The sequence below is a fragment of the Solea solea genome, chromosome 14, assembly GCF_958295425.1.
Source record: "Solea solea chromosome 14, fSolSol10.1, whole genome shotgun sequence".
NCBI lineage: Eukaryota > Metazoa > Chordata > Actinopteri > Pleuronectiformes > Soleidae > Solea > Solea solea.
In genome coordinates this window covers 21662287-21690286 of record NC_081147.1, presented here as the reverse complement: position 1 = coordinate 21690286, position 28000 = coordinate 21662287, and the positions used below count along the sequence as shown (strand labels likewise).

The 28000-nt window shown below is 41.8% G+C and overlaps 2 protein-coding genes across 4 annotated transcripts; one reads left to right on the top strand and one right to left on the bottom strand.

The window, feature by feature from the left end:
• Positions 1 to 14: 14 nt before the first annotated feature.
• Positions 15 to 23946, top strand: med12 (mediator complex subunit 12). Of its 3 annotated transcripts, none has more exons than XM_058649291.1 (43): positions 15 to 151; positions 891 to 995; positions 1092 to 1283; positions 2714 to 2873; positions 3055 to 3230; positions 3770 to 3880; positions 4225 to 4497; positions 4596 to 4742; positions 5201 to 5300; positions 5412 to 5548; positions 5709 to 5840; positions 6130 to 6256; positions 6452 to 6681; positions 6805 to 6864; positions 7008 to 7181; positions 7467 to 7611; positions 8478 to 8596; positions 9223 to 9366; positions 9454 to 9617; positions 10635 to 10766; positions 11522 to 11749; positions 11852 to 11996; positions 12157 to 12277; positions 12826 to 12936; positions 13032 to 13145; positions 13584 to 13720; positions 14307 to 14486; positions 14814 to 14885; positions 14978 to 15141; positions 15330 to 15491; positions 15606 to 15807; positions 16396 to 16505; positions 16648 to 16783; positions 17784 to 17933; positions 18125 to 18493; positions 18604 to 18745; positions 18838 to 19040; positions 19547 to 19621; positions 21073 to 21296; positions 21413 to 21584; positions 22017 to 22361; positions 23360 to 23441; positions 23534 to 23946. In XM_058649291.1, exons 1-43 carry the CDS (start codon positions 50 to 52, stop codon positions 23569 to 23571), a joined length of 6612 nt encoding a protein of 2203 aa, XP_058505274.1. In that variant the 5' UTR covers positions 15 to 49; the 3' UTR covers positions 23572 to 23946. The 3 variants fall into 3 exon arrangements, with proteins under 3 accessions (XP_058505274.1, XP_058505273.1, XP_058505272.1); XM_058649290.1 differs by having other exon boundaries at positions 18838 to 19049; positions 22020 to 22361; XM_058649289.1 differs by having other exon boundaries at positions 18838 to 19049.
• Positions 23866 to 27975, bottom strand: mars2 (methionyl-tRNA synthetase 2, mitochondrial). Its single transcript, XM_058649292.1, has 3 exons — positions 27360 to 27975; positions 26116 to 26450; positions 23866 to 25940 (listed from the first exon to the last, which is right to left on the bottom strand). The coding sequence occupies exons 1-3, from the start codon at positions 27634 to 27636 to the stop codon at positions 24762 to 24764; spliced, it is 1791 nt and encodes a 596-aa protein (XP_058505275.1). The 5' UTR covers positions 27637 to 27975; the 3' UTR covers positions 23866 to 24761.
• Between the last annotated feature and the right edge of the window lie 25 nt (positions 27976 to 28000).

The following is a 28000-nucleotide window of genomic DNA, read 5'->3' as shown; positions in this document are numbered from 1 at the left end:
GACTGTAGCTCGGCTCCGGCTGCTGAGGAAGAGGCTGTGATGCCGCTGGATGATGGCTGCTTTCGGAATCCTAAGTTACGAACACCGGCCCTTAAAGCGGCCTCGGCTCGGCCCTCCGGACGTCTATCCCCAAGATCCGAAACAAAAAGAGGTTCGTTTTTCACGATGCGCAGTCAGAAAGGGCAGAAGCGGTGTTTTGGGGGAGAATATCATGGGCAAATAAGCTGTCCGAGCTAACACTAGCTAGCTCAGTTTCGCTAGACCTCTGAACGATCTGGGCCTAGCAATAACAATGAACAGCACCTAGTTGTCAGTTTGTTAGCTGTAGCTCGCCAGGCTTTTTCGAATATAGTGCTTAGGTGACGGAGTTTGCTAAGCTAACTCACTGGCTGGCGAGTGCTTTCCACTTTCAAATAAACCAGAAGTGGTATCAAGCGTTTTGTTTAAATAATAAACAAACAATGGCCAGTCACGCACAGTGTAAACAGCCTCTTTTGCACTGTGCGTGGCTGGTAATTATTTGTTAGCCTAGTGTTTTGTTATAACGATAGCAAAACCTGCTCAGCTAATTTTTTTTTTTTTTACGTGTAATTGAAGCTAAATCGCCAAAGCTCGGGTGAGCGGTTGCTGAGTCGTGTTGTCGAATCCTGATCTATTATTAACCTGAGATAATCCGTTCATGCCAATGGAAAAGTAGCTTCTTTGCCTCTAGTCATTATCTCTGTTAGAAGTATAAGATGTGGGCTCTGTAGGATATATGTAACGTGAGATATTCTGGTGCACATAACTTGATTTCTTACTACCTCGACCTGCTGGTTTGGATGTAGAAGGATTGAGTGTTGACCTAAGTAAATAGTCTGTCTATGCATTAACCCGTGTTCTTGCTTTAGGATGAGTTGACTGCACTTAATGTGAAGCAGGGATTCAATAACCAGCCAGCTGTGTCTGGTGATGAGCACGGCAGTGCCAAAAATGTCAACTTCAACCCCTCAAAGGTAATGACTCTTTGCTGCCTGACTTTATGCTGCATTTTGGGTTTTTTTGTAGTGAGTCCCTTCAATTGACGTGTTAACCTCTTTACGCCTCTGCAGATCAGCTCCAACTTCAGCAGCATTATCGCAGAAAAGCTGCGTTATAACACGTTCCCTGACACAGGGAAGCGTAAGCCACAGGTCAACCAGAAGGATAATTTCTGGCTCGTCACAGCAAGGTCACAGAGCTCCATCAATAACTGGTTCACAGATTTAGCAGGGACCAAACCCCTAACACAGCTGGCTAAAAAGGTAAGATTTAACAGTGTACGCCACTAAAAGCCTCCATTACTAAGCAATGGTTCGTCATGATGCTTGGTAGTAGGGTTGGGCATTGATTGCAAATAAATATGTTATTTGTATCATTATCTAGACGTAGTATCGGCTCCTGAAACAATACCTGTTTTTGATAGCAGTTATGTTCTTAAAATTCTATTAAACATTATAATAAAATACTGTGGACTTATCTATTGGATCATGGTCAAAGAGTAAGCTGCGTGCTTAGCGGCTCACTAACACTGATAAGATTAACTCCTTAGGTAAGAGAATCTGTTACTGCATGACAACACAGTTTTGGCGTTAGGGGATGCAGAGGAAGCACCCAGTAGACAATACCACACAATTATACACAGTCCTACTTGGTAGTGGGATTGCTTAAGAAATTGACTTGGAGCATATGATTTCTCACCACCTCACACATACACATCATCCTCTCCACGGAGCTTTGGTTAGTTGTATAATCAATGCAAATCTTTGCTCTTCAGTCTCCCATGCAAGGTTTTTGTTTAGTGCTTTTCCTGCTCCTGTCAGATAGTAAGCAAATAGTGGACATATTTAATCTGGATGCAAATACTTCTTAGACAAATGCTGCAGCTTGTATGTGTTGCTGAATAGGTCTTCTGGTTTCTCTTTGTCGATGATGAATACAGACTACCACCACCTGTTTGTGCAAGTGACACCCCCCCCCAAACACATGCCATTCTGATGCAATGTTGTATTTTTGCTGTTTGTCTTTGGGTGGTGTGTCCTATTCCTTACACTGCAGAGAATTCATATTAGTGTTTTACTGCATTGACCTATGATTAAACACATTACTTGAACAGATGCCTTTCTTCAGGTTCAGCCATTTTCCCACCCACAGAGATTCCACCATACGTGCATTGTTGCTGAATGTTAGCCTCTTACATTTGCAGCCAAATGTGAGCATGTTAGCTGTTCTAATTGTAAAGTACTACCATGGGCTGTACTGCTGGGCTCAGCTCAAGCTTAAACACAGTTCAGCCCTACATCCATCCAGGTGAATTTAACAAATTACAGCTTAGCCCGAGGGAAGCTAGTCAAGTCTGACAAATGTAGCACTGAGAGACTGGTGTGTCTCCAGTTTTTTTTTCAGAAAATTGTGTTTTTCTTCTGGCTTATAATGAGCATTGCGGCCTGATGATATCAGACTGATATTTCCAAGCACCTGTAATGGAATGCAGATGTAGTCATGCATTTATCCAACAATATTTAAAACGTTATTTAGCATTTGTCTTAATTTTACAGCATATTTTAATCTTCATTAAATGCACTACGTATGGTGTGGTAAAATCATTAGATACTACCTTTATTTAATGTTGTAGTGTTTTATTCTTGCCATTAGCGGTATTTTTTTAATATTTACACATGACGTTTTTTTACAGGTTCCCATCTTTAGCAAAAAGGAGGAGGTTTTTGGATACTTGGCCAAATACTCAGTCCCTGTAATGCGTTCAGCATGGATGATCAAAATGACGTGTGCATATCATGCAGCCATCACAGAAACTAAAGTTAAGAAGAGACATGTGATTGATCCTTGTATAGGTAAGCTGCAAGTAAAGAGAGTATTAACCATGTCAATTTATCTGCTCTGAAGCTTATTTTCTGCGATTTTTGGCGAGAAATTCATAATCATGTTTTGACTTAATGATGTTTTGCTGGTCATTTGATTTGTCTGCGGCTTTGAGATGCGTTTCCCCCTCTGTGTGGGTTTGTGTGCTCGTAGAATGGACACAGATCATTACCAAGTATTTGTGGGAGCAGCTTCAGAAAGTGGCAGAGTTTTATAGACAGTTTCCCAGTCAAGGCTGTAGCTCGCCACTACCAGCCACTCCTGCTGACGTCGAGACGGCCATGAAGCAGTGGGAATACAACGAGAAGCTGGCCATGTTCATGTTTCAGGTCAGTTCACTCTCTAAAGTCTTCTGCTGCTCAGGGCTGTGTGCTCAAAACATTTCAATAATCAGTCATTTTTCACTGTGATACAGTTATTTGCTATAATGGTAGTTTTGGCAATTATATGATTGCTGATTTTGTACAGTGTATGTAGTAAAACAGGAGGCAGTACATTTAAGCTTCATAAAACAGGATAATGTAACCCTTTTTTTATACACAAGCTGAAATCGGTTTTAAAGTATCACAGGGACATTTGAGACTTGTGATGTGCATGTATGCTTTACAATCATCCTCTTCTAGAAAAGTGTAATTACATATCTAAATGAAATACAAATACAAAACAACATTATGTTAGGTTTTGAGGAGAATATGTTACAGAGCAATTAGTAATGGATTAAATAAAAATGTATAGATTCAGCAGATGAAATATGTAGAGACATCAGTGCATTTCCATCGCTGGTTCCATTAATTGTTTTTCTCAACATTAGAAATTGTAATTATTTTGACCATCTAATTAAAAGACACACGTGCGTCTCTGTGTACAGGATGGTATGCTGGACAGGCATGAGTTCCTAACATGGGTGCTGGAATGCTTTGAGAAGGTGCGACCTGGTGAGGATGAGCTTCTCAGACTCCTCCTGCCCCTTTTGCTACAGGTAAAAATCTTCTGTCTGTGTATTATTATTATCTCAGAATCTAATCTGTTTCTCATCACTCCTGCACTGATGGATTACATCAAGGACAAGTCGCACATCTGTGTATAGTTACCTGCACTAACTGCTCCATATTACATCAGTCTTTCACAGCTGTCAGCAGTTTATCATGAACCAGTCGTGTGTCTTTGTCCACGGCCCTTTGGCAGCGTTGACCTTTTGCTCACAGCAGCCTCTTGGGCCCAGAGCTTCGCATTTTGTTTCTTATAGCAAAGTGCAAACACGAGGGACATTAGTGGTTACTGAGTGCTGTGGGTAATTCTATGTATCTCTCCTCCATCCTGCAGTACTCAGGGGAATTTGTACAGTCAGCTTACTTGTCACGGAGACTGGCTTACTTCTGCACACGTCGCCTCAACCTGTTGCTAAGCGACGGGAGCCTAGGCCCTGGCACAGGAGGACATCCAGGCCATGGAATCTTGACGCAGCAAGGTAACGCCCTGCCCCCAACCCCGACCTCCCAGCCAGCAGGAGGGAACCAGCCCCAGACACCCTTCACAGATTTCTACATCTGCCCTCAACACAGGCCTCTGGTGTTCGGCCTCAGCTGCATGTTACAGGTATTACACTCTTATTATGACACTCGTTCCCACGATTCTGTGATAAAAAGAAAATAGATTTTGATCATTTCCCCCCTTGTTGTTTTCTGTCGCATCAGAGCATAGTGTTGTGTTGTCCCAGTGCCCTGGTGTGGCATTACTCACTAACAGACAGCAGAAACAAGACTGGTTCACCTCTGGACCTCCTTCCCATTGCTCCATCCAGCTTACCAATGCCAGGAGGCAACACAGCCTTTACACAGCAGGTATTACCATCAGCACTGATGTAGTTTTCTTTGTTTTTTTCTAGACATGTTGTAAATGTGTGTCTGTTTGTTTCGTTGTTGTTCCACATTTGCATTTTACAAGTTTATTTGTGAACTTTATTTGAACATAAACCCAATGAAACAAGACAAAATATTATAGTAACCTTTCTGCAGTCCAGGAGCATTAAAAAAACATTGCAGGTAAAATAAGACAAACCCATGGACCAAGAAATGGGAGGACAAATCCCGGGTTACTTGTAAATCTTGTCAGTGCAAAAACCTTATTATTCTTCACACCAGATGGGAGTAGATACTTGTTTCCTATAAACACAGCTGGGGAGAGACTAGCAGTGGTTTATGTAACCATTCTTTTCTGGTTTTTCCACTGATTGGGGAGAATTCTTATTTCCCAGATGACAAGATTATGTTCTCTTTATTTTATTTTTTTGTTACCACAGGTCCGTGCAAAGTTAAGAGAAATCGAGGAGCAAATTAAGGAGCGAGGCCAGGCAGTGGAGTTCAGGTGGTCGTTTGATAAGTGCCAAGAGACCACAGCAGGTGAGAAAACATTTGTCATCTCTCCATAATGTCTGCTGACACCATATGAAGACGTTTGTGGGAGGAAAAACAAGATGGGTGCTTGAGATAATTCTTGTAATCTTTTGCCAGGGTTCACTATTGGAAGGGTTCTCCACACTCTGGAGGTTTTAGACAACCACAGCTTTGAGAAGTCTGACTTTAACAACTCGCTGGATTCACTGTACAACAGGATATTTGGGTCAGGCCAGAGTAAAGACGGCCATGAAGTAAGGATTTATTCTCATTTTCCATTAAATTTTTTTCCAAACGTAGACGGCAAGTAAAATGGACAGTTTTACTAAGATGAAAGAAAACATAACATGCAGGCAACATAAAAGTTGAGCAAGATGTTTTTACTCTTTTTTTTTTTTAATTATTTCTGTCTAGATGTCCCCAGATGACGACGCTGTGGTGACCTTGCTTTGTGAATGGGCAGTGTGCTGTAAGCGCTCTGGCAGACACAGAGCCATGGTGGTGGCTAAGCTGCTGGAAAAGAGACAGGCTGAAATAGAAGCAGAGGTAAGAAATGCACACCACCATCTGCACCACATGTCGGGCCCCGGGTAGTTTACGCACTTCAAACAGAGAAAAAGTTTTCCTTGTCACATTTCCATTTCATTTTTTGAAGCCTGAATAGATGTTGTCAATATGTTAACAAGAAATAAATATTTTACAAGTCAAATTATTTGTTAGTTTGGCATAACATGCGATAGCAATCTGCATTTTTTAAATTGACAGCTGATATTCCTCCACTCTACGCATCATATCACTTTGCTACATGCTGTGTCTTTCCTCTGCATGTTTACAGAGATGTGGTGAGTCAGAGGTAGTGGATGAAAAAGGCTCCGTGTCATCTGGCTCCCTCTCAGCAGCTACACTACCAGTTTTTCAGGATGTTCTGCTGCAGTTCCTTGATACCCAGGCTCCCACACTGAGTGAGTCTTTCTTTATTTCTCTGTAATTTTCTGCTGTTGTGATTCTCAAATGTGTCAAACTTCTAATATTGAAGGAACTTTATATCCTTTTGTCTTTGCCTCTGATTCCATTACCCAGTGGATATTTATTATGAATTATTTGGCAAGGGAAACCTGCTTCTGAATTATTCAAATCCTCTTTTTTCCCCCGTGCAGCGGAGCCCGGGAATGAAAGTGAACGAGTGGAGTTTTCCAACCTGGTGCTGCTCTTCTGTGAGCTCATCCGTCACGATGTCTTTTCCCACAACATCTACATGTGCACGCTCATTTCCCGCGGTGACCTGGCTTCGGACTCCCACTTACCGCGCCCACGATCCCCCAGCGATGAGCCCTCTGATGAATCAGAGCGCAAGGAGCAGGAAGCAGGCAGCAGTGTCAAGATGGAGGCATGTTTGAATCTTTTTTGTTTTTTTTGTTGGTGTTGCGCAGTGCGATGGTGCATGCATGCGGCTTTACACAATAACAGTGAGGTGCAAATGGTTAACATGAGATTATGGTTTCTTCCACAGGATACCGGTCTGTCAGAGTCCATGGAAATAGATCACAACTCCAGTGCTAATTTTGACGAGGTAAATACACCATGTAAAATGTCTTGTTTTCTCTCATAACACATTCATAAATGTTATTTGGTGTTACACATTTTATTTTAATCAAATGTTGGCATTGTGCATGTCCTTGTGTGGAGTAATTTCAGCCTCTCCTTGCCTTGCAGATGTTTTCTCCTCCGATGCACTGTGAGTCGAAGGGCAGCCCATCTCCAGAGAAGCCAGCTCTGGAGCAGGACAGCAAGGTCGGCTGTAAGGACAAAGGCTTGGACCCGGCCTTCCCTCAGCTGTACGAGCAACCTCGCCACATTCAGTATGCCACTCACTTCCCCATTCCTCAGGTGAGAGTGCTCATTTATTTGTTATTTAATTTGAAATGTTTTCTTAGTAGAATACAATCTGTTTCTTTTGACTGGAAGTTAAATAAAGCTACAATCCCGCCGTGTGGAGGGGAAAAAGCGAGCTTGTTTGTTACAAGCATTACCTTGCCCATTCACAGACTCATTAAATGAATAAATTCTCTGTTATGTAAATAAATCAACTGCTCATGTGAGCCATATCATTGCTCAGGTTATCAAGTGCATCAGTTTATTGGGGCGTTTCTGTCTTTTTGTCTTCGTCCGCAGGAGGAGAGCGCCAGCCACGAGTGCAACCAGCGGTTAGTGGTCCTGTACGGCGTAGGAAAACTAAGAGATGAAGCGCGACACACCATCAAGAAAATTACCAAAGACATCTTGAAGGTGCTCAACCGCAAAAGCACAGCAGAAACGGGTAACTCAATTTTATCAGCATTTGACTGATGCTTAATGTCCCACATTTTCCATTTAGCTGATATTTTACATTACCGTAGCAGTTTGTCTGGCAGCCAGCTGCCTTTTATGATTTTACATTCCATCAGTTTTATTTTGCCTATTTTTCACGTTAAGAAATGAAAATGATGTCAGTTAAATTGCCTTGAAGTTTCTAAGTGTCGCCCGATTTAAGAGGATTCTAGCTCTGCAGTTGACAGTAAGAATAATCCTCTACGTGTATTTAAAAAAAATCCTATTAAATATGATGTTTTATGGGAAGCAGGGACTTTATCGTGCTTAGATGTTTGTAAAACACCCTTCCCCTCTTTGAATACTTCTCAGTTGTATTCTCTTTCTCCTGCCTTTCTTAAAAGAACATGTTTGCCCTTTCTTTTGTGACCTTAGGGGTTTGCATTACTCGATCTTCTTTCCACTCAATTTCTATGCTAATAGCTCTCATCTGTTCGCAGGCACTTTATCTCAGTTACATGTGCACTTGTTAAGGTGACTTAAGGTTTTTAGGCTTATAATTGCATAGATTGCAGTGTATTGTGCCAACTTGGCATATTTTCTGCCTGCTCATGATGACCTTCGGTTCACAACTGTGTTTTTCATAAATTAAAAGTTTTCCCGTTTTCCTTTACTTCCCCTGCATTCGCAGCAGTGTCTTTTGCAGGAAAGCGTTAAATCAAAGAAAATCAGAAAACAGGCCACTGGCTTTACTTGATTTCTCGGCTGGCCTGTTCGACAGACTGAAAAAGAAACACCACTGACCTGTCCAGAGTCACAGCCTCTTCTCTTACTTTTTAAATCCTCTTCTCCACTTTACTCTGCCCACATATGCAGGTGGCGAGGAAGGACAGAAGAGGAAGAGGAGTAAGCCGGAGGCTTTTCCGACTGCAGAGGATATCTTCTCCAAATTCCAGCACCTCTCTCACTTTGACCAGCACCAGGTCACCTCACAGGTAAAACGAGATAACCTCGCCAGCCACAGAGTTGATTAATGCAAATACCAGCAACCTAAAACAAGAGGGCTCCCAAGATGCCTCATTTGAATGTTAATGTGATTTGAGTGTAATTAGATTTTTTTCCTCACGAGATGTCTGAATACAATTTGAATAGATAATGCACTTAAGTGGCTGTAACTTAAAAACCCAGCACAACATAATGTATTTAAATTTCCGTTGGTCCAGATTGTAACTGAGGATGCAATTGATCCCAAATGCAATAAGCGTGATACTTTCTCATGAATTATAAAATATGAAACACTTTGCATTTTTAAAAATGACGCTGAGGTTCATTACCATTTTAAGCACTTTTTAATTCAAGCGATCTAATAGTCCCAGGGTGACGTTTGCATGAAAGTGAAACAGATTTCAAAAGTAAGAAGCGGTCAAAAGTGGTTTGATTACATTATAAGGTCTGTCAGGTGATAGTTATGTCAAACAGAAAGATTCTCTATTCAAAACTTTATTTATTCTTTGTAATTACACAGTTGTTGCTAAATAAACACATTGAACTTTCCACAGGGAGCAAGGGCAGTTTTTATTTTTGTATGTCAATAATCATTTATTGATTAATTTGTGTCCAGGTTTCCAGAAACGTGCTGGAACAGATCACCAGTTTTGCCTTAGGAATGTCATATCACCTGCCTCTCGTCCAGCACATTCAGTTCATCTTTGACCTCATGGAGTACTCCCTCAACATTAGTGGCCTCATAGACTTTGCTATTCAGGTACCAACACTTTCATCACTTAAACCTTTCTTGCTATTGATCAATTTTTTTTACAGTCATTGCTCTGTGTGTGTGTGTGTATTGTAGCTCCTGAATGAGCTGAGTCTGGTGGAAGCCGAGCTACTGCTGAAGTCGTCCAGCCTGGTGGGCAGCTACACCACCAGCCTGTGTCTGTGTATCGTAGCTGTGTTGAGGAGGTACCACTCCTGCCTCATTCTCAATCCCGAGCAGACAGCACAAGTCTTTGATGGGTATGTAAATCCTAAACTGTGACGGTTTGCCAAAAAAGATTCCCTAGAAGTCAAAATCTGCACTAGAGTTTATTTATAATTGGGCTCCCTAACTTGAAGACAGCATGGTTTTGTTGTTATTGTGAAATTAAGTGAGCCAAGGATTGGTTCAGTTAATTCCCCCCCTAAAGGGATGTTGGCAGGGTTAAGACATCAATTAAACTTTTAATTACTGTGATAAAAAAGGACATTTGCAGTTAAAGAATAATGTGGATTGTTTTTGTCACAGGACTGCTGACAGGACACTTGTTTTCTTCTCGGTTGCTTGCGATGCTTGTAGTTCAGAAATTTTAGCTGATTCTGTTGTTAAAGTTGTTTTAAAGTCACTTTTGGATTTAGTGGTAGTTAAATACCTCAAATGTTTAATAGAGTATAGCTGATATGAAGCCTCCAACTTTAAGTAAAATATGTGAAATGTCAAACAAGCTGACTTGTTTGACTAAAAGCCAAACAATGAGTCAGATAAAATTTGAGAAATACCCTAATTTACTTTGTTGCCAAGACATTTGATTCCACTGATATGGTCCATCAGGTAAATAGACTGGAAAGAGGAGGTAACAGCATCTAACCTAACTCTTTACAAAGGTAACAGAATCCTAATGTCTCTACAGTTTTCTCTTTCCTGTATAGTGTACAGAAATCGTTTGTGGGAGTATGTGCAGGACTATTTCTCACAAATTCTATATGGTCCCGTCCAAGAAATAGTCTGGCATGTAACCAGCCTTAAACCAGCAAATTGTAGTTAATATATTACAGTTTAACTATCTGTTAAATATACAATATATGGCGTGTTAATTACTTGGCTTTAGAGTTGCTGGTAGTTTGTCGCCTGTGGTGAGATTAGCCCCTTCCTCTAAATTGAGAATGGTATCAGTCCTTTCATGTCAACTCCATGTAAGAAAGTTATCAACTGCAAGATGTTTTCTTAACATATGCAGCTGAAATGTATCACATCACATGTGTATGTGTGTCTCATAGGTTGCGCATCGTGGTGAAATCAGGGGTAAACCCAGCAGACTGCTCCTCGGCTGAGCGCTGCATCTTGGCCTACCTTTACGATCTCTACACCTCCTGTAGTCACCTCAAAAACAAGTTTGGTGAGATCTTCAGGTGAGAATAAGTCTTCAGGTGTTTAATGGTGTTTATTTCCTTTTATTCAATTCCTTTTAAAAAACAAATCCCTCAAGCAAAAATGCACGGAAGAAGGAAAAGTATCAAACAGTGAACCAGTATCCCAGTCCCAGTGGTCAAAAAACCAAACAGGTTTTTCACCTATGGGAGTGTGTTTAATCCTTTTCCTTTCCTTCCTTTCTTTAAGACCCTAGTGAACTTGCTGTTTTTCCATTTTTGCCTGAGATGGCCATTTCTGGTGAAATGTTATGTGTTCTTCAGGCTGTTAGGATAGCCATTAGCATTAATGTTAGTAGCACTTACTTTTTAAAGCTTGGGACGGGCGCTCAATATCATTTAGTTGATTAATAGACTGTCTAAACTATTTTATTCAAACAGAGACTGAAGCCAAAGATGCAAAGTAGTAACCACTGTGATATTATCACTTGAGTGTTTTTTTCTTTCAGAAACATCTGTGTACCACATCGCACTTCACGCGCGTGTGATGCAGGGGTGAAAAAAAATTGCCAGGTCAATTACTGGCAGTGGGAAAGGTGTTAATTGCCTTTTTTTGGCATCTTCATCTGGGTTTAAAAGTCTGGTGAAGTCACTAATTTTAGTGTGAAAGAAGCTCAAGATTGCAAACATGCCCACAGTTATTTACCATCCCTGTGTCCATTTTTTTTTTAATTTAATGCTTACTCTTTTGTACTGTATTTCTTACTCTCTGCTCTGTCGTCCTCCTCCGCGTTCAGTGAGTTCTGTTCCAAAGTGAAGAACTCCATCTACTGCAACATCGACCCCTCAGACTCCAACATGCTTTGGGATCCTGTGTTCATGATGGAGGCCATTGCCAACCCGTCGGCCCACAACTTCAACCACTCCATGGTGGGGAAAATCCTCAACGACAGCCCGGCCAACCGCTACAGCTTTGTTTGCAATGTGCTCATGGATGTGTGTGTGGACCATCGAGACCCTGAGAGGTATTCTTCTTTTCATGATACATGCTGTTTATTTCTTCACAGACTGCTTCAGTTCTTCAACACCCCGTTGAACGGTGTTAATATTGTGTAATGTTCCTCCAGGGTGAACGACATCGGTATCCTGTGTGCAGAGCTGACGGCTTATTGTCGCTCTCTGAGTAAGGAGTGGCTCGGCATCCTCAAGGCTCTCTGCTGCTCCTCTAACAACGGCAACTGTGGCTTCAATGATTTACTATGTAACGTGGATGTAAGTTGTGTTTTCTTAGTTGTTGTTTTTTTTTGTTAAACGATGAGTACTTTATTCTCTGGTCACCACAATTTTGACCCTTATCTCTTGAGCTCCATTTTGATTAATATCATCTGAATGTGTTTTTTCATTAACCCACGTTTCCCTTTCATTTGTTCAGGTGAGCGATTTGTCCTTCCACGATTCTCTGGCAACTTTTGTCGCCATTCTCATTGCTAGACAGTGCCTACTCCTAGAAGACTTGGTTCGATGTGTGGCTATTCCTTCCCTCCTCAATGCAGGTAAAACTTATTTTTTCACACACAGGTATTAGAGCTCACTCTAATTTTTAATCATATTATTCGTAAGTTAATTGGGATCCAAATTGCATGTTATCATCTGTATGGTTCTTGAATAGTAAATTGCTACTTGGCTCATGGAAAGGAACACTGTATAATACATTACTTCTGTCAAAGAGTAGAGTAAACACCACATATTTGATCAGGCTCCATGAAACCTGGATGTGCTGTGTGTACTGGCTAGAGAGGAGCCTCTTTCTCCCGGCTGGGTAATCCTTCTTCTGACAGCATGGACACAAAACCCCATTCAGCCGTGCCGTTTGGTTTGGCTCAATTTATAACACTGCTAACCATGCCAGCTGCCAACAGCTCTGGCCGGTGGTAAACTCTTTGTTCTCGCTCCATCTTTCACGACAACAGCTGTCTGATTTGATTTTTGTTCAGGATAAGGTTTAAATTAAGATGCACAGAGTAGCGACTTCATGTTAATTATGTGTGCCGAGAAGAAACTCGTCTCTAATCAGCGCACGCATGTCCGTGCTTACCTTCAGCATGCAGTGAGCAAGACTCAGAGCCAGGAGCCAGACTCACCTGCAGGATTCTGCTGCACCTTTTTAAAACGCCACAGCGCAACCCTGTGCCCCAAGATGGTGTCAAGTCAGGTAGTGAACGCAGTCGAAAAAAACTTTTATTTTGAGTGTTGAAATTCCATTTTATTGTGTCTACGTAAATGTGACTGGCTGTTTTGGCTTTGCAGATAAAGCAGCAGTTGGTATCCGGTCGTCTTGCGATCGCCACCTTCTCGCAGCCTCTCAGAACAGCATTGTCGTTGGAGCAGTGTTCGCTGTCCTAAAAGCTGTTTTCATGCTGGGTAAGAATCGTTTTCTTTTTTTTTTTTTTAAACTTGTTTACCCGTTTCACACATTGGCTCAGAGAGATGTCCGTCAGTCTCTTTGTGAGTGCTTGCGGACCCTTCTTGGTTCAGTGTGGTGTCACCCCACATTAACGGAGACTCCCACCTGTCCGGTCATGTGAATAAGCGGTGCTTAAAACAACATATTCTCTTTCTTTTTCTTTATCTCACCTTAAAACTTATATTATTGTGGCAGCATTCCTAAGAGACCATTGTTGTCAACTCTAACACTGACAGCCTTGTTGTTCTTTTATGTTTTGTACTGTGTTGTTTTGCTTTATTGTTATAATTTGAAAAAGGTTAAATAATAGATTTAATATTTAATAAAAATTCAGTTTGTTTTCCTCATCAACGCTCACTCTCGCTCCCTCACTCACTCTGGTCTTCATGTTTAAGGTGATGCTGAACTGAGAGGATCTGGACTGTCACACCCTGCAGGCCTGGATGACATATCTGAGGGACGCAATGTCTCCATAGAAACCGCAAGCTTAGATGTGTATGCAAAGTATGTTCTGAAGACCATCTGCCAGCAGGTGAGAATGAGTTGAAATGATTGACAGCGTGAAATAGAAAGCGTGAAAATGGAGATACTGAAAAGTGTTAACAAATAAGTAAAAGACGTGAGGACCGATGCGCCCTTTACTTTGGAAGTGCAATAATATCAGCGATGCTCCGTTTTCTGTCTGAAAGCTTTTTGGGTGGATGCACAAACTTTCTATATTTGCTTATATAAGCTCTTCCGCTTCAGGTATTTGTGAAAGCAGTCAGCCAAGTATAGAAAGTGAGGATGAGATGCACCAGAAGTCACTTATGCCTCATGGATACGAAAGCTGGAGTGACAGCTCACAGCTGAACATGCTTTGAGATCTTAAGAGACTTCAGACACATGTCACCTTTGAGTTCAATTCCAAAAAAAAATTGCCCTGTTTTCATCACCACCCCCTCGGCTTTGTTTGAGCTCGTTTTATATGATTTTATCCCCGGTATCGCTGCCATCTTCCTCTTTTACTAAAGATGCTTTAATCCAGCTCCTAGTGAAAAGAAGTGTAATTTACTGACCGCCTCCACATTTCTCATTCCGCCTCTTATTTTTCCTCCGTTTTCCTTCGTGTTCTGCAGGAATGGGTTGGCGAGCGCTGCCTTAAATCCCTGTCTGAGGACAGCGGCGCCCTCCAGGACCCAGTGCTGGTGAACATTCAGGCCCAGCGGCTGCTGCAGCTCATTTGCTATCCTCACCGCCAGTTGGACAGTGATGATGGTGACAACCCACAGAGACAGCGCATCAAACGCATCCTACAGGTAGAGAAAAAACACTGACTCTTTTTTCATCTTTCTTTTTCAACTAGTGAAAGGTTAGTAATCAAGAAAGTTGGTAGTAGTTAAAAGCGAATAATTAAGACGCCTTTAAGGCCAGTGTGTGTTTGTGTGTAAACACATTGCTGTTGACCTTCACTCATTATTCTCTTTTAGCTTCTACCCATTTTTCTGATTCAGAGCTGTGAGGTGTTGCTGCCCCCTTCTGATTGATTTAGAGATTGAGAAGTGTCTCACCAGTGATGTCAAATGTGAAACTCTAAATTTGTTGGGACAATGGGAAATATATGTGTATGTATTTTATTTTCATAGAACATGGACCAATGGACGATGAGACAGTCGTCCCTGGAGCTGCAGCTGATGATCAAACAGAGCACAAACAATGTAAGATGTGGTTTCAGGTCAGGTGCAATAATAATAATAAGTGTTTGTCTTTGTTAAGATGATCTGACGAGTCCTCATTTATTTCACAATAGGAGCTCTACTCGCTCTTGGAGAACATAGCCAAGGCCACGATAGAGGTGTTTCAGAAATCGGCTGAGATGAACTCCAGTAACCCCTCAGGGAACGGAGCAGCGGCACAAGGCGGCTCCGCCTCAAACAGCAGCAGCACCACGAGCAAGATGAAACCAATTTTAAGGTATTTTTCTCTATTCTCTGTATTAATATTTTTTATATTCTGAGGTAGAAGCCTAAAATCCATGCACTTTATCTATATTATTTATTTCCACCCAGCAACAATATATGACAGATGCTTACTCCTCAACCCTTTTCCTTCTCTTTTATGTTGCATTCAATGACACTAAAGTCTCGTCATTTTTTTTGCAGCTCTTCAGAGCGGTCGGGTGTTTGGCTAGTGGCTCCGTTGATTGCCAAGCTGCCCACCTCAGTTCAGGGCCATGTGCTGAAGGCAGCCGGAGAGGAGCTGGAGAAAGGGCAGCACCTGGGCTCTTCCTCACGTAAGGAGAGGGACAGACAGAAACAGAAAAGGTAAAAAAAAAACTTGATTCAAGAACAAACAAAATGTATATAGTATATTCTGGTTGTTCTACACAAAGGTGTAGTCTCACAGTTTTATTAAATTCAATTTTTATTCTTCCTCAGTATGTCCCTGCTGAGTCAGCAGCCATTTCTCTCTTTGGTGCTGACCTGCTTGAAGGGGCAGGATGAACAGAGGGAAGGCCTTCTCACCTCACTCTACAGCCAGGTGCAGCAGATTGTCACCAACTGGAGAGAAGACCAATACCAGGACGACTGCAAGGCAAAGCAGATGATGCACGAGGCTCTGAAACTACGGCTGAATCTTGTAAGAATTTCTCTAACCAGCTGTTAACAGCACAGTCTTTGTTTTTCCATTTCAAATCTTTTTTTTCCTGTCATGAAATTACATGGACCTTTTGTCTTTTATTCTTCTGCTGGATATTTTACACCTTCACTTCTATTCAATATTTTGTAGAGTTTCAGTCAGATCTATACTCACTCCTGCCTTAATGTAGTAGCTAGAAATCTCAGCCACTCATTATGAACATTCATTGATTTTAGCTAAACCTACATGAGTTACTTCAGCTGCATTGTCTCACCAAACCTCATCTATTTTTCATAACTTAATTAGGGTCAAAATCACATGCATTTGAGTAATCATATCATAAATATTTACTATAATTCTATTTACTACTGGGAAGTGCAGAACAAACTTAACTTCTAATGCAACCAAAAATCAAAAGGGTATAAAAATGAGTTATTTGTGCTATTAATTGTTTGTTTAAAACCGACCCTGTTATGAGAAAATATCCTTCCTTTCAGTGAATCATACAAAACATTTAGTGAAAGTCATTAACAATAATTATTGTCTACGTTTAAAGACTAAACACGTCCCTTTCATCTCCTTTCATAGGTGGGGGGCATGTTTGACACGGTGCAGCGCAGCACCCAGCAGACGACTGAATGGGCAGTACTACTTCTCGACATCATCAGCAGCGGCACAGTGGACATGCAGTCCAATAAGTGAGTGGGCCCTGAGAAATCCTTGTGCCAAAGTGCAGGCCGCACAGTATTCATCTCACTGGACACTTAACGCTGTTATTTCAGAACAGATTGTTGCCAGTAACTTGATCTGCCTGACCCCCATTTGCTTCTTCTCCACCAGTGAGCTCTTCACAACTGTGTTGGACATGTTGAGTGTGCTGATTAATGGCACACTGGCTGCTGACATGTCCAGTATCTCTCAGGGCAGCATGGAGGAGAACAAGAGAGCCTATATGAACCTGGTTAAGAAGCTCAGGGTAAGAGCAGCAGGCACTTCTCAGTCTAAAGACAGTTGTTATCTGATATCATACCTATATTCATATGGCAGTTCGCTCTGCAAATGGGTGACTAACGATTATTTACATAATTTATTAATCTGTCGATTATTTTCTCGATTAATCGAGTAATTGTTTGGTCCAGAAAATGTCAGAAAATGTTTAAGGTTATTGAAAAGTGTTTCTCAAACCTGAAAATGATGTTTTGTCCACAATCTAGAATAATTCAATTTGAATGATCTCTTTGTTATAAGGAGCAAAGAAACCAGAAAATATTTACATTTAAGAAGCAGAAAAAAATACCGACGATCAATTTGGTAATTGATTAATACATTAATCATGTAATTGTTTCAGCCCTATTTCAAAGTTAAGGACCATTTGCTTTGTGAAGGTGAATGGATTGTGTCTTCAGTCAAAAAAAACCCCAAACAATTCACTCAAAAGTAAAAATAGTCTCCTTAAAAACTGATTGACAAAAAAAAGTGATTTTTTTTTTTGATATGTAGCCTAATTGATTTCAAAAATTGAGGGGGAAAAGATGGACAATTAATTGTTTGATAGGGTTTGCTTGAAACCTTTGAAAGTGCTGTCATTTTAATGTTTGAGAAGTGTTTAAAGTTGCCTTAAGTGCTTGAAAATACTGAATAGTTTGCTTAACAGATGGAAGAGAGTCAGAGTGTCTAAATGAAAATTGCTCTCCTGGATCTCGCTTGAGAATGTGACTGATTATTAACAGAATTCTGGTTAATCATCGCATAATGCCGTCTCCTTTTAATGTAATAAAACAATTCCCATTTGGAGTATGTACGCATTTGTATAAATACTGGAAAAGTGTGAAAATTGACCCCGATAAAGCTCAGTAAGTGCTTCAATTTAACAGTGGGAAAAGGTGGATGAATCCTCATTGTAACTTGCGCCTGTCTCTATTGGCTTTCTTTTTGCATTCTGCTGTCCTATAATGTTCCCATTTTTATTTCCACAGAAAGAACTCGGAGATCGACAGTCAGAAAGTTTGGAAAAAGTGCGCCAGCTACTGCCTCTGCCCAAGCAAACCCGTGATGTCATTACCTGTGAACCTCAGGGGTCGCTCATAGACACAAAGGGCAACAAGATAGCTGGCTTTGAGAAAGAGGTAAGCAGCTCTATCGCATTACCTGCAAATAACCTTTAATTATGATAAAACGAAAAGCTGTCCTTCAGTATCCTCCTTGTTAAATGAAATAAAGTCACAAGAGGAAATATTACACTGATCCCACTTGTACCTCTTGAATCTTGAGTCAGCCGTTGAGTTTAATTATGATCTCTATGTGTTTGTTCCTCCAGGGCCTCCAAGTGTCAACCAAACAGAAGATTTCTCCTTGGGACGTGTTTGAGGGCCTCAAACACTCTGCCCCTCTCTCCTGGGGCTGGTTTGGCACGGTGCGCGTGGACCGCAAGGTCACCAAATTTGAGGAGCAGCAGCGTTTCCTGCTCTATCATACCCACCAGAAGCCCAAGCCGCGTAGCTATTACCTGGAGCCGCTCCCTCTGCCGCCCGAAGAGGAGGAACCCCTGACGCCCGTCTCCCAGGAACCAGAGAAGAAGATGATGATGGAAGCCGTGAAGCCAGAGAAGAATGTTCCTGGTGTGCAATCTGAGACGAACAAGAAAAAATCCAACAAGAAGAAGAAGCCTCCTGTTGCCAAGACTGAGGTCTGTTATGTTTTCTTGACGATTTTAGGATAATGTGGGTTTTCTGACAAATTCATATATATCTCTGCAAACCGATTTAAAAGAGTTTTGTATTTTCTTTTGGTCTCCAGGAGTATGTGAACCGTCAACCAGGTGGTGTGAGCTACGTGTCGAATATGCCACCCGACCTGATGCAGACCCACCCTTATGGCAGGCTGCCGTACGGTCAGCAGGCCATGAGCATGTACACACAGAACCAGCCTCTACCTCCAGGTCAGTTCACAGCATATTGGTTTTTGAAAGAATATGTGAAATACCACCTGAGACTGTGGTTTATGTAGGTTTTTTTTTTTCTTCCATTACAGGTGGTCCTGGTTTAGAACCTCCCTACAGACCTGCCCGCAACCCACAGATGAATAAAATGATGCCCGCTCGGCCCAGCCACCCAGGAATGATGCCCGGCATGCAGGGAGGCATGCCGAGCATGATGGGACTGGAAAAGCAGTATATGAGTTACAAACCCCAGCAGACCTTGCCGCAGAGCCAGATGCTGCGCCATCAGATACAGGTCAGACTGGTGAGTCAGTCTTCACTGACAGCTCAAGAGGCATCGTCTCATTAAGTTCAGTTTGAACAGAGTAGCTTGTGAGCTGGAGCAGAATTTGGATGTTGGATTCCCTAAAGGTTCCCTGGAAAATGAACTAATTTTTCTCCACAGTGTTTTAACTTTCTGTGGTTTGTTATAGACTTCACCATTCTGCAGGGAGATTGCATAACCCTGTTTTGTCAATGTAGTCTGTCTGTTTCCTTTGTGGCATTTATGCTTAAATTCATCTTTCACTACAAGGTATTTGAAGTGACAATGTGAAACTAGTGATGGAGGCTATTACACAGAAAAGATCTTACCTTGAGATCCACTAAATGTTCAAGAATATTGCCCCTTCAGGATTTAAATTAAAGGCAGACCAGCAGAGTCGTTGAAAGAAATCTCTGAAATAATTTTAAGACGAGAACGTGAAAAAAGTGTATCTGAATCCAGTTATTATTTGATGACTTGCTTTTACTCGTTTTCAGAATCAGAGCATGATGGGGCAGCAAATGAGACAGATAACACCCAACCAACCATACACTCCAATGCAGGCATCACAGGTAAATCTTTCTGTTGCTTTACTTTTCTCTGGCTAAGAAGCGCAAGTCATTTGACATCTGTACCTGAACACCAGGAGTCTGAAATATATGTAGCCCCACACCTTAGTTAGTCCTGCAAATATGTCACCACCAAAGTTGATTCTGTTCAGCCGTCTCAGGTCCTTTTCTAAATGTTTGCCATCCATACAGAAATCCTTGTGGATGTACAGCACTGTGTATTGTATGCTGGTACCATAGACTGAAGACATGAAGTCTATTGGAAAATGAGCCGACTTTTTATGCGATTTATCGGATAACAAGTCGATAAACATTTTCCTGAGAAGTTAACCTCCATTTTTATATATCTCTATAAGTGTGTGTGTGTGTGTAGTACTGTGCAAAAGTTTAAGGCACCACCAGCTCTGTTGTTTTTTCTGTCTGTCAAATTCTGTGATCATTGGAATTTGGAATGAAGTGATGCGACTTAAAGCTGGTCTTATATATTAGCGAGCTGTCAATGAGTTTAACTCATGCAACATGTGTATGTAATGCTCAAGCATGTCTTGAATAAACCTGGCGTAATAGACGTTTTTTACAGCAGATATTTCTTTAAATTAAATAGTAGGACAAACACAGGATTTACCAGTAAGATTAATTAAGGTTCCACTCCAGTATCTGTCCATAACAGAGCTGTGTTATTGTTCAAGTGTCAGGCTAGATCACGCTAAATACTTGACACCTGTAGAGGACAACTTGGTATTAACTCCTATTATGTTAAAGTGTTCATATTATGTTAAAGATCCCATAGCCCGGAGTGCCAATTAACACTGCATTTTTGCGTGTGTCTGCGTCATTACCTCGTTTATGAAGCCCTAAAAGTCCATAACAATCAGTTCAGCCACTGCTGAGAGTGCAGGGTTTGATTGTTTTCCTGAGCTCTACGAAGCGGAATTGCACTTCCGTTGACTAGTTACGTAACTGGCAAATTTCACCACTCCTCTAAACAGCAGCGCTTCCTATTCCGGGCACTAGAGTCCAGGCACATCCGGCGTAGCGACTAGGACGTATTTTACCTTAGAAACGACTTCATTTTTGTAAGTACTCCTCCATATCTCACATATAAGTGAGATAGGACCATGCTAAAAACAAAAAACAATAGGGCACCACCTGTATTTCTGTACTGTGCTATGTAATTTGTCCCTAATAAAAGAAATTGAAACAAAAAACTGCATACATATTTTCTGGATGTGTTCCAGTAAAGTGAAATTGAAATAATTATCCTCTATTGTCATTATAGCGTTGCTAAAACAACAAATCTAATGGTGGCCTAAAGCTTTTGCACAGTACTATATATATATATATATATGTAGCTGGCACTTGTGCTCTTGAGAACACAATGAATCAACCAGTCAGCAATGTCCTCCTCTTCTGTCTCCATGTTTAATTATCCACACCGTTTTCGGTTTGTTCAGTCCATATCTCAGGGCTATACCACGTACGCTTCACACATGCAGCAGCATCCGTCCCAAGGTGGTGGTATGGTTCCAACCTCGTACGGGAACCAGAACTTCCAGGGCGGTCATCCTGGAGCCAACCCAGGTGTGGTGGATCCTCTGAGGCAAATTCAGCAGAGGCCCAGTGGTTACGTTCACCAGCAGGCTCCAGGCTACGCACAGAGTATGCAGAACACACAGAGGTCAGTGAAGCCTTGTTAGAAACATGGCAGAGAATTATTCTTATGGTTTATTTGTATGTTTTTTTTTATATCACCTTTCCACTCACATGTGTTCTTCCTGTCCTGTAACGCCTCAGATTTGCCCACCAGCCCATCCAGCAGAATCCTATCATGCATGGTCTCAGCCACGTGGGAGGTCAAGGCGTCCATTTAGGCTTGCGGCCCAATCAGATGCTGGCAGAACAGCAGCAGCAGCAGCAGCAGCAACAAGCAGCACAGCAGCAGTACCTCAGACAGCAAGCGCTCAGAGTAAGTCACTGTATCATCTTTAGTGTAGGTTTTTGCTGTGTATGTACTGCTAGTGAATCATGTTTCATTGAAACAATTCGATTTTCTTTTTTATCAAATCACAAATATTCACAGTGTAAACAATGTGAAGCCAGAGGTGATTGAATTGACTGGCGCTCATCAGCTTTGCACAACCTAAAAAAAACAGGAAACCTGAGATAAACTGACACCGTAGGATTTATTAATCTGCTTCAACTGCTTTGTGCAGGCCTATGTCTTTACCTCCCCTCTGCCTCGCTGTGGATAAGTGAATGTAGATGTACATTATATGAACTTTAGAAAACAGTTACTGAGAGAGCAAACCTCAGCTTTTTTGTTCAGTGGCTTTTTTGATGACCAGAATAAACCCCCCCCCAAAAAAAACAACTGTTATCCCTTTTTATCCCACAACAGCAGCAGCAACAGCAACAACAGCAGCAGCAACAGCAGCAGCAGCAGCAGGTCCAACAAGTTCAACAGCAGCAACAACAACAACAACAGCAGCAGCAGCAGCAGCAGCAGCAACAGCAGCAGCAACAGGTCCAGCCACAGCAGGTTCCTCCTCAACAGCAAGTACCACAACAACAACAACAACAACAACAACAACAGCAGCAGCAGCAGCAGCAGCAACAGCAGCAACAACAACAACAACAACAACAACAACAACAGCAGCAGCAGCAGGTGTCAGCGGTGCCACCACCAGGCCAGGCACAGAACCAGGGCTTGGGTATGCAGCCACTGCCCCCGCAGCAACCACTGGTAGGTTGCTGTTAATGTCGGGTGGACTGGACTTTGAAAAGATACGTAAACATGATAGTTTGACGCAAGCCAACAACCGCAAAAATTGTTTGCGTGTTAATGAAAAGTAAACGGTGCAGTTAGTCGTTTTTAGTTTTATCTAAATGATCTGCATTAGAATCATTTTGGAAACATAAAAATGTGTAGACCATAATCTCAAATATACTGCAGCTATATATAAAAAATAAATGATAAGGCATCATATCTACTGTAGTTTGTAGGTAATCTTAAAATGGACATTGTTGCCTCCTTAAAGGGACCACTAGAGCCATGTTTTTCAGCTTCCTCTGGTGGTCCTTGGAGGAAAATACTTCTACCACTGTATTTATCAGGCTATGTGATCGGAGGGGAGCTGATGAACTTTGACCAGAATTAAATTAAATAACTTGTCGCCTTATCTCTCGCTCCATCTTAATCTACCGTTGGTGATAATTACTGTGTCACTTTGAGAGCTCAATATATTCTCAGGTGCTACTTTGTATAAACAAGTTTAAGAACCACTGCATTAGAGGATTTAATGTTTGCAGTATAGTTCTGAATTATATCTGCATTACAATCTCACTTCATTAGTGTCATTTTATATGGTCCTGATGGATTACTTACAAGCCTTTCTGCATGGAGTTTGCATGTTGCGTGGGTTTTCTGCGGCTTCTCCGGTTTCCTCCCACAGTCCAAAAGCATGCAATATGGGGATTAGGTGTAGGGTTCGTGGTTGTTTGTCTCTCATATGTGGCCCTGTGATTTACTGGTAATGCCCTATGTTAGCTGGGATTGGCACAGAAGCCTGTGCGACCCTCGTGTGAAGAATAAAGTGGTAGAGGATAAATGGATGGATGGAATACTTCCAAATTGAAATGTTATTCAGTATATGCAAACAGTACTTCATATGTAAAACAGTGTGGTGCATATAAAAACCCTGAATATTTCTCTTTTTTTAACACTGCGCATATCTTTTTTAGTTTCAGCGTCAGGGAATGCAGCAGACTCAGCAGCAGCAGCAGACGGCTGCTCTCGTCAGGCAACTGCAACAGCAACTTTCAAGTAAGTCGAAACCTCTTCTGTTTCCCATCTTCTGAGCCCACAGTTGTCTGTACTTCATGTTTCTAATGTCCTGTTCCCTCTTCTTTTTGTAGATACACAACCAGGACAAGGCACCAACTCATATTACTGATAGCTCTTGTTGACGGTAGATGCCACGGTCACGTGGGGAAGCTGAGGTGTGTTGACTGGCAGAGGAACGAGTCCAGTCCTGTGTAGGCTATTATTTGGGAACAAGGCACAACGGGCAAAACAACCTGATGAACCAAAACCACATCTTGACCACTGAGACAATAAACCCCGAAGATATCTAGACTCCAGTCGTGCAATTATCGATCGTCAATGGAAGGGAATCCTGCTGTGGTGTGAACAGATAATGGTTAATAATGGAAAAGTCTATGTAAAAAAGTACCAGAAATTATAAGAATGCAATTTTTTTTAATTTTATTTCAATTTGTACAATTTTTTCAGTTTCGTGTATTTCTCATTAAAAAATCCTGTCAGTTTTTTTATGTCTTGTACTTGTGTTTGCTGCCTGTGTAGTTGTGTCCCACTGAGACGAGGTTGTGTCCTCAGCGATGGTGGAATTTTATGAGCACGTCCCCTTTTCTTTTGAAGCTGCAGGGCAGACGGAGCACAAAGTACAAAAGGACGTAGAGCACGCACACTACTGTGTTAGAGGACACAACGTGCTGATCTGATGTGAATCTTCCTCCGGTGAGATTGATTTTTACAGATATGATCTGACAGAAAAAAAAAAAATTAAAGATCAACAGGTAAAAATGTTTTACCTAAGTCTGAACATTTAATTTGATCTATTGTCTGATTTAGTTCATAAACGTTTATATATTCTGACATAATATTGCTGTTGCATAGGTGTTGTTTCTTATAATTTGAAAAACATTTATGTTTGTAACATATTTTGGTAAAAGTATAAATTTTTTGTTAATTTAAGATTCTAAAAAAAAAAAGTTTTTGTCAGGGCGATAAACCACACTTGATGGCCACTGAGGAGGATCCACACCGGATCAAAACGTTGTGTTCTCTAGTTGAATGGAAGGAACAACCAAACGTGATGTAAAGTGGCAAAAGGTGTCCTCGATTAATTCCACTAACAAGGTAAGACGAGGCTTCCAGTATTTTCTATTGTGACCAACAGCAAATCAATTTAAAATAGGGGAAGAATTTACAGAAGCACAGTGATAAGAACACCTCACAACCTTTAGAAGATTAAGTCAATACATTATGTAAGAATAGAGATATAAGAGACACAGGACTTTTATTTCTTACTGGTTTAATCAGTCCAAAGAAATACACATAAAATCACGCCTTAGTTAATTTTTGTAGGCCTTTTTTTGCTTTGTTAGGTTTTTGATTTTGACTTTCCAGTCGACTAAAAAGTACTCCAGATTCAGATCCTAGTGGTCTCCCTTCAAGGGGACAGTCGATTCCCTGATGCCGTGGCAGGAAATTCAGTGCTGCCCAGTTCCTTTCGTCTGGTTGCACTCCAAGTCTGGACAGGAGTTTGTTAGAAATCCCTGGTACCACTGGCTGCAGGAGGATCCCATAAATCCTCAGGCATTCAAAGGAGACGTGGATGATGGTGTCCAGCCAGCGCTTGTCTTTACTGTCCTCCCTGTCCAGCTTCCAGGGTGCATGGCGTTGAACAAAGGCATTGGTTTGCCTCACACAGGCAGCAATGGCCTCCAGAGCTTTGTATAGATGCATGTTCTCGTAGTGCCGCTCTACCACAGCAGGGAGATTTTTTACAGCGTCCAACATGTGGTGGTCTTCAAACACCGTTCTGCCTCCCCGCTCTCTTGAGAAGGACTGAGGACAGAAAGCTGGGTAAACCTGAGCTGGGTTAAGACCTGGAGCTGTGCAGCGGTTAAGCAGACCACCCAGAGAGTCGCACAGCTCTGCGTTGAGCAGCTTAGTTACTTTGTGATCAGTGTAATCACAGTCCGAGTCTGGAACACCTTGACGCAGAAGAAAGTACCTCATACCGTCAGTCGTGAACATCTGCGAGCGTTGGAGAGGATCCACGACATTACCCACACTTTTCGACATCTTCTTTCCTTCTGCTGTCCAGTGTGAGTGCACGTATATTGTCTGAGGCAGCGGTAGTCCAGCACCCAGGAGGAAAGCTGGCCAGTAGATGGCGTGAAATTTTAAGATATCCTTTCCAACAATGTGGTGGACCACTTTCCACCACTGGTCGTGAGTGTCTGGATATCCAGCCACAGTGAGGTAGTTCACCAGAGCATCCAGCCACACATAGATGGTCTGCTCGGGATCGTTGGGGACAGAGATGCCCCACTGAAGGCGGCTTCTCTGACGGGACACGGAGAGGTCGGGGAGGTCCTGCTGTAGCCACTGGAGGACAACCTGGTAGAAACATTCAGGCTGTATTACGCGGGGATTTCCTCTGAGCCAGTTGAGAAGCTGAGACCGAAACGCAGACAGACGGAACACGTAGTTCTCTTCTTTCATCCACTCCACCTAGAAATCAGGGAAGTCGTTTTATTGCCGTGCTAAATTACACAAACTAAACAATCAGTGTGTGAAGCTCAGGCCGATTTATTCTCACAATAAACTGATCATGACGTGTATAAGTAAATGTTATCTTCACTGATGTCACACCTTTGATTTCTATCTCCGTTTCACTAAGACGTACCTTGTGTCCACTCTCCAGCGACACCTTGATCGGCGTCCCCGACGAGTCCACTGCGTCGCCCACCTGCAACGGCGTGAGGAAACTTTCGTCCTGTGTCGAGTACCAGCCTTCATAATGTCCCCTGCAGATGAGTCCGTTGTTCCAGAGCACCGACCAGAAATGCTCCACAGCCCGACGATGTCTCTGCTCCGGGGTTCGTATGTAGTCCGTGTACGAAACGTCGCAGCTGTCGAACAGATGTTTGAATCGCTGCGACACGTCGGTGCAGAAGGTCAGGGGATCTTTTCCCGCAGCTTCAGCGGCTTGTTGGATTTTCAAGCCGTGTTCATCTGTGCCTTTAAGAAGAAAGGTATACATTAAGTAATCATCTGATTATTTATGTTTTTGTTTGTCTGATTGTGAGCTGTATAACTTTAAATGGGAATGAAGGATTTGGGGTTGTAGATTATGAATCAATGGAAGCAATTTAAAGATGTTGGTGGTGAAGTGAACACATATTCAGAACATCTTTTAAAACAGTTGCTAAACTTGTAAGACAGGGGAGTTTTAGATATTTTTCCTTGACTCAGCTATTGTAGTTTGGTCAAAAAAACAAATCTTGATCCGTATTGACACTGTAGGAAGCTGAGCAGCGTTGGAGGTGGTTTACGCTCCCTGAGTGCTTTCTCTAGTTCAGCTTAGAGCAGCGGTTCTCAAACTTTTTTTTTTAATAAAAAGTAGCACCTGAGAAAATATTGAGCTCTCAAAGTAACAGTAATTATCGTCATCGTTAAAAAACAGTGGTGTAAATAAACCGAGCAGAGTCCATAATTTCTCTCATCGTCCTCCTCTTCCTCACATACACTTCACACACTGGTATAGTGAAATTAGATTAAGATGGAGCGAGCGATAAGACTCTAATTTATTTTTTTGTTATTCGTTTAATTTACTATGCACTTCTGTGCAGTCAAAATGACTGATCACATACCCTGGTCTATGCAGAATAACAGTACCACAGTTTGAGAACCATGGGCTTAGTAAATAAAGGTCATATTTTCACTTACTCTCAGCCTAAATCCCAAGAATTCACAAATAATCACGTTCACATTTATTTAGAAAGTAGAATCAGTCTGCAGGTTTTACTTGAAAATAACTATATGACGAGGATTGTTTGACTGCAACAGATTTAAAATGTACATATAAACATATAAACGACAACCGTTTGAGGGATTACTTTATGTAACCGGTGTAGTTTTTACATTTACCTGTTGCAAACTTTGAGTTGAATCCCTGAAGCAGCTTAAACCGGTGAAAGCAGTCCGCTATCACAGCTGAATACAGGTGTCCCAGGTGAGGAGAAGCGTTGACGTAGAAGATGGGGGTCGTGATGTAGTAGCTCCTCTCATCTTTGCACTGACTGCTCACAGCAGCGAACCTCTGCAGTCTCGACAGAGCCGAGAGAGGAGAGGGAAGCAACGGGCTCTGTCGCAGGCGGTGAACAGCACCGATGCTTCTGGTGGCAACAAGAAACGGGAGCCTCATCGTTGGACAACAGGCGAGGCTCACATGAAGTCTACCAATGTAAATATTTTCATTTTAAAGCGACCGGAGAGTCTCTTACTTAACTCTGTAGCACATGTGTTTTGCTTCCTCAAGGTTAACACTTCTTCCGGGTTCAATAAACCACACCGGCTCGACCAATCAAAACGCTGCAAAAGATGACGACGAAGCTCTGCAGTGACCAATCACACTGCGAGGACTGTCCCACTTGTTCTTTTCTGTGACTTTTCAGATATGGAAACTACGGAAGGGTATTAGAGCCATATGTAAAAAAAAAAAAAAATGTTTTTGAAAGAAAGTAAAAAAATAAATAAAACAGCATGAATTCTGAGAAAAAAAATAACCA